The sequence below is a fragment of the Rhinopithecus bieti genome, unplaced genomic scaffold (genome assembly GCF_001698545.2).
Source record: "Rhinopithecus bieti isolate Rb0 unplaced genomic scaffold, ASM169854v2 scaffold_2272, whole genome shotgun sequence".
Classification (NCBI taxonomy): domain Eukaryota; kingdom Metazoa; phylum Chordata; class Mammalia; order Primates; family Cercopithecidae; genus Rhinopithecus; species Rhinopithecus bieti.
The window spans coordinates 1,129,100-1,136,073 of NW_016804163.1; the positions used below are offsets into that span (position 1 = coordinate 1,129,100).

The following is a 6,974-nucleotide window of genomic DNA, read 5'->3' on the forward strand; positions in this document are numbered from 1 at the left end:
TAAAATCCTACCATAAGAATTATATAATATGTGTGATAAGTCTTTACAAGCTGTAAAAGGCACAATACATACAAAATGTAGTGAGATTATGTTACCATTATGAAGTCCCAAACTAAGCATTAATATGTCTTTGTTCCCAGTAATTTTACTGTTAAGCCAAAAATAAAAATTAACCAAGAATTGTTGCAAATAATTCAGGAAAATGGCAGACAAAATATTTTGCCCATGTTGAAAGGTTACAACCATCACTAATCATTGCAAATACCATGCAAACAGTAGTTTTCTTTATTCATTTCTGCTCTTGCTTATAGCAAAGTATCATTTCTTATTCTATCCAGTTTGACTGACAGGTACAATATTCTCATTGAGTAATAGTGTAACAATATAAAAATGAATTACTTAGAGGATAATACTGCTCTGTATCTTAAAATAAATCTAATGAGGATTTATGCAGAAAGTTAATGAAAATGTTCCCTAACTAGAATTTGTGGACTCTGTGGACGAAGTTACAAGACCTTGAAGAAAAACAGAAAATACTGTGACTAAAGTGAGGCACAAGTAATAAAACTGAGGCTAAAGAAATTATAGTATGGTCCCTTTTAATTATTTGATCTTATTTGATAGAAATTACGTCTTCCTCAAAACCAGCACTGCACTTCAAAATGTGTGAAATCTAGAGATTATCTCTAAATGGTGGGACTACAGATAACTTTAATTTTGTTTGTATTGCATGCCTTTTATCTTCTATAGTTTCTAAAATTGATATAAATAGAAACAGTCCAAAGATACAAATACTGAATTGTCCTACTCAACAGTATCTACATGGTTTATGATCCAAACAGGGCAATGCTAACTAATAAAATACTTCAAAAGATGACATTTACGTCAAATACATATGCTTCATAGTAAACTATTTTTTTTTTCTAGATGAAGTTTCGTTCTTGTTACCCAGACTGGAGTGCAGTGGTGTAATCTCAGGTCACTGCAACCTCTACCTCTTGGGTTCAAGCAATTCTCCTGCCTCAGCCTCCTGAGTAGCTGGAATTACAGGCACCAGCCTCCGTGCCCCGCTAATTTTTGTATTTTTAGTAGAGACGAGGTTTCACAACGTTGGCCAGGCTGCTCTCAAACTCCTGATCTCAGGTGATCTGCCAGCCTCGGCCTCCCAAAGTGTTGGGATTACAGGCATGAGCCACTGCACCTGGCCTAAACTAATTTTTTATTCCTTATTCTATTGTATAGTGATCCAAAATATTCACCATTATTGTGCATGTTTGAAAGACATTTACGGAAACTGGGAATGTAGATCGTACAAAGATACTTGACCACTGTAGCACTTCCCTGCTCACTAACCATTAATTTCAGTCATTTGAAAGATCTCTTTAAGTATTGAGTATTATCTTTGTTTTCTAAGAAAAGGAATGTCATTTTTAAAGTTCACCTTGCCAGCAGTCATCTGTAAATCTACCAAGATAAAAACTGAGACATGAATCTTGATAACTCTCTCTCATTTACCAGCCTCTCCCAAGGCCTTATATAGGCATAATAATTTAATAGCAAAATTCAGCTACAATGTCCGTATTTGGTTTTACTGTAAAATTACCTTAATTTTCACTGTCTTTGGCTTAATTTTAAAATTCAAAGGACATCAGACATGTTCATATGCAGACAGAGGCATGTTTTTAAAAGGAAAAAAAATACCAATAGAGATAGTAGTTTCTAAGCATACATCAGATGTCATACACACAGACAGGCAGCTGAAGATAACGTAAAATATAGGAATTGGATAGAAGATACTTAAGATCTTTTCTTACTGGAAAATTCTAAGAACTACATTATTTGCAGGAATATATATAGATACAGAAATAAATGGCAAATGTACACACAGCGTAAAGAATATGCATAATTGTCACATGAATAAAAATCTAGAATCAAATAGAGAGTTCAAATAATTGAAATTTTCACATGCTAAATTAGTATTTAATGAGAAATGATAACTATACAAATAATAAATAAACATAGATATCACAGATCCATTTCAGAAAACAATGTTCAGAATTCACAATATTCTAGACAAGTCAAGACTGAAACATATTCATTCTAATTTCTGCACCATAAATCCATAGATTGGGAATTCATATATGAAGTAATGATCCTGAAAGTTCTTCAGAACTTGTAAATGGTCACAATGACTAAGTTATTTATATGTTCTATCTTAAATGTATTTGTGCATCTAATTCTTGGCAAATTGGTAATGCATGCCATACAAGATATAATCTCTCTTTACAAACTAGTTTTTACAGACTTGGAGACCAAAGAAATTGTAAAATTGATCTAAAGGACAAAATATACAAATGCATATATGCACATCTCTATTTATTGAATTTTATTAGTTATTTTGAGACAGAGTTTCGCTTTGTCACCCAGGCTGGAGTGCAGAGACACGATCTCGGCTCACAGCAACTTCCACCTCCCGGGTTCAAGCAATTCTCGTGCCTCAGTCTCCTGAGTAACTGGGACTACAGGCGCACATCACCAGACCCCACTGACTTTTTGTAATTTTTAGTAGAGACAGGGTTTCACCATGTTGGCTCAGCCTCCCAAAATGCTAGGATTACAGGCGTGAGCCACCATGTCCAGCCCTTTGTATTTATTTTAATGAGTGAGCTTCTATAAAAGGGTAAATTTTCATAAATCTCTCTCATGAACAAATATTCTGAGGAAAGCTGTTGTGAGAGGAAAGGAAAACTCACAGTGTTTACAGAAAGGAGATCAGTTATCCTTAAGCCAGGAATGGAGTTGTCCTGAGGTTTTAATCAAGAAGGGAGAAAGGGCAAGAGGTAGGTAAATCCACAGTAAGTTGTTAAAACAAAAGAAAATACACAAAAGTGAAATTCTCAATAGGTGCTCAGTTCATAAAGTTAGTGCTCTTCAAAACTCCAAATCTGTTCCTCCACATTTCCCCGCTTCTCCTACAGCGAAGTTGGTGCAAAGTACAATGACTGGCCCGATGTACTCTGAGTAGCAATGATGCAGGGGTTATTTCTTATAAATAATTCAGGCTTAACACAATATGACTCTGTAATACACACACAAACACCAGTGTACACTGCCTCTTAAACTGTGGACACTCCAGGATAATTTGATCACATGTTGAGTGTGTACCTGAATATACAGATACACACACACACACACCACGCTATCCTGAGACACTCCTTCAGAACCCACACGTACCAATACCAATCTCTCACCTGAGTTTGAGTAAGAAATATAAAATGTCTGTAGAAGACACTATTTTGCCTGCATACAATGTGTCTGTGAATAGTCATGTTGATGTATCTGAATGAATTCCTTGAAAAAAAAATGATGTGAGGTCTGTGTCTAGAATAAGTCAAGGTATAGCATTCTAAAATTTGTACAGTGATGCTGATGACAATGACTGTGATGATGGTGATGATGGTGGTGGTGATGATGATAATGGTATCACTCCACAATGCTGCATCTATTTTTGATAACTTTGGGGTCAATACACAAAGTGTTGGATTATTAATGCTTTCAGTGATTGAGTTCTTAGTTTGCTATAAACCAAAAACCAACTGGATATTTTGCTATATATGCCTTGCTTACTAAATTTTACTTCTTTGCCCAAACAGTGGGTAAGAGACTGGACTCAAAAGGTTGCTAGCTTCCCCAGTGAGACACAGGGCAAGGGCCCTTTTGACCTCGTAAAACTGGAAGCCCCTCTGAAAGGCCTGACTTGCTACCTAGAGGACAAGAAATGCCTTACTGCCCTCATTCAAAATTGCACTAATCTGTGAGAAGCAAAGGGCACATTAGAACATTTCATCATAACTGATGTTTCATGTCAATAATTATCTTTGATGCAATTGGCCTCATATCTAGGCCTTTTTTTCTCCATTAGAATATCACAGACTTCGATTTTTGAAAGCAAGAGTCCTGTCCAAAATAAATCAAATATCTATGCATGTTCAATTATAATTATTTATATTTTGAAATTTAGTTTTGGACATAAATCATACAAACTCATCTTGTCGTTAGAGTTAAAAAAATATGTTATTTGGAAAAGTTCATACTTTCGAGTCCATAAAATTAGGAATAAGTATTATTAACTATGCAAAGGAAATATTAATGTTTGGATAATTTCAATTTTTATGATTTGGGGTATGACTCTTTAAGGCACACATATTTGCTTAGAGTTTTACTCTAATATGCGACTCACTTAACTTAATAAGCGTCACAGAACCAGCCATGTGAAGTTTTGCCATTTAAATTCACTCTTCTGCATATTAGAATATTCTGAATAGAAAAGCATCTGACTTAAAAAAAAGTTCCCAAAATAGTCAAGGTGAATTTAGTATTTTGATTTAATTTAAAACAAAACTGTTTCAATATCTAACTTTGAAGTTTATGTTTCTCAGGTAGAAATGGAGGACAAAAGCAACTAATTTTTATATAAACACACTTTTTTTGTTTTCTATGAAGGTTGCACTTTACAAAGGCAAAGCTCTAAACGGTGAGCACAGCAAAAGAGGCTTTGTAAGTGTAAATATACGTTTGCACACATCGGTAGGCAGAAATGGTGTTCAAGATGACATTTCAAACACCGTGAATGCCAGTTACCCAAAAAGCATTCAATGCACTTTCCTTGGGCCCTGTGTTATAACTGGGTTACATACTCAGTTCTTACTGTGTGAAATCCTGGCAGGCTTGGATGGGGTCGGGGGGAATCCTATAGACTCCAGGGCCAAGTGCGCAGGAAGGGGATACTCAGGCTACATTCTTCAGTCTCATTTTCACATGCAGGTGACTCTGTGAACGCAGACACACATCTTGTGTGGGACTTAACTCATTCATTAGTTTATATAGTGTGAAGCATCAGACACAATCGCGATTTCAAGAAGAACAAAGGCCGAGAAAAATGAACAAGCATCGTGTCGTAAAGCAAAGGGCTTCAAAGGTCAAGCTAAGAAGATGACTCCCTTCCACCTCCAGCTCTGCACCTCCCTTGGCTGACAGCTGTGTGGTGACAGACTTGAGCATTGCGTCCCGGCTGCGAGGAACAACCAGACTCCTGGAGAACCGCAGCTTTTTCCGTGGGTTCGTTCTTATATCCCTGGAAAAGAATGAGGCGCTTTCTCCTACCCAAGAAAAGCCCTTGAAACCGGGCCGAGGATCTGACTCTGGCGCCTGCTCTCTTTCGCCTTGGTGGGACTCAGGGCAGCGCACGTTGGCTCCAGGCTGGAGAAAGGGGGGCGTTGCTGTCGCACTCGCTCTTGCAGCCTCCCAGTCTACTACAGAACTGCTGAAGTTCCAGAATGGGCCCCTGTTGTCCTTGGGGTACAGTCTGCATCGTTAATGTGAAACCCAGCAGAGGCAGCACCAAGAGTCAAGTCGGCCTTTGCCGTCTGTCCTCCTGTCCCCAACACCTGGCGCCGCCAACTCCCGACAAAGCGACTCCTGGTGCTTGGTGATCTGCCCTCTTTCGGGGATTCTACCGTACCTTTCTTCTACTCTCTAACACTACCCTTCTTTTGCTTTCTTTTTTACACAGAAATCAGCAAAGTTCTCCCCTATTTTTCCCCTTCTCCAAGTTGGAGGATTCTTCCAGTCATCAGGGAACACAGGGAAGGTTCTAGCTCAAGAGAAGGTTCTTCTCTTTTGCCCCGGGATGCAGGAGCCTGGTAGAACTGGAACTTGGAGGACAGTGAGGCAGACACAACCAGAGTCCGGAACACGGGCACTTTCTTTCCCAGACGAGTTTCCCCTCGCTCTTCCGGACCACCCCACCCGGGTCAGCCTCCCAGGTCACCCTACCTCGCGCGCTCCCTGGGGACCTCCTGCCCGTCCCTCCATCCTCCCCCTCGCGTCCCAAGTCTAGGCCGCTCCCGTCCAGGTGCCCGCCCCTCCTGTCCCGATGCCTCCCGTTGAGTCCCTCCTGCCGCCTCGTCTGGTCACTAGAATAGTTTTGAACCCTTGGGTTCTACTCTGTTTCCCTCCCAAACCAGGCAGCGTATCTTTCAAGAAGTAGGGAAAGGGCTCCATCAACTTTACCGGAGCAGTGTCTGCAGGCGGGCGCGGGGCACACACCTGCCTGCACGCGGGAGCGGGTCCCCGGGTCTGGGAGCACTCGCCGGGCGCGGGAGCCGCCCTCCGCCGCGGCGAAGGCGCCCTAAACTCGCTCGCTACAGCCGGCAGGGACGCGCGGCGCTGGGAAGGCATAAAACGGGAATTAAGAATTGAGCTTGGGAAGCGGGGACCAGAAAATGGTGATTCTAAACACACGCGAGCGTCGCCACACAGAGCAGTTCCACCTGAAAAGCGCACACTTTTGAGAACAGACCATCGTGTATAGCACCGCAAAGAAACCTCCTCCAAGGCACGTTCCTCGTCGGAACTAACAACCCCTTTCATCTACTGACTTCCCCGCACTGTCGAAGACAGCCCGTTGCACTCGAGAATGGGGACTCAGGCGCTCCCGGAGCCCGCAGGTCTGTCTGCAGAACCCCCCGGCAGGTGCGGGCCCTCACCTGGCCAAGCAACAGGGCCGGGTCCCTCTCTGCCCTGTACCCGCACAGGTCACCTCTCCCTGCCCCCCCAGGCAGCCAGCCGGGCCGAACGAGCGAAGGGGAAGGAGCAAGCCGAGCGAGCCACTCACCCCTAGCTTCCTGCTGCGGATTTTCACGTAGCCCTGCTTGACTATGTCGTTAAAGTTGGAGGCCATGGCCAGAGCGATCGGGCTCCTGCGCTCCGAGATCCGCTCTCCCGAGTCGAGAGCCGCCGTCCGCCGCCGGGTCTGCGCGGGTCTCGCATCCAGCCGGCCGCCGCCAGCAGCAGCGCCGCCGCCCGCTCCTTCCCGAGCTCCCGCCGGTGGGGACGCGGGGTCGCCTGCAGGGCCGCCGCGGACGGGGAACGGGGCCCGGCGACGTGAGCAGCACCAGCCCTCTGCGTTCCGG

The 6,974-nt window shown here is 42.9% G+C and overlaps 1 protein-coding gene across 1 annotated transcript in view; it reads right to left on the minus strand.

The window, feature by feature from the left end:
• DOK6 (docking protein 6) overlaps positions 1–6,968 on the minus strand; it is a 441,245-nt gene extending 434,277 nt beyond the window's left edge. Inside the window, exon 1 of the mRNA XM_017867055.1 lies at positions 6,677–6,968. Within this exon, the coding sequence (XP_017722544.1) occupies positions 6,677–6,742 (66 nt within the window). The 5' untranslated portion in view covers positions 6,743–6,968. The remainder of the gene's footprint in view (positions 1–6,676) is intronic.
• Between the last annotated feature and the right edge of the window lie 6 nt (positions 6,969–6,974).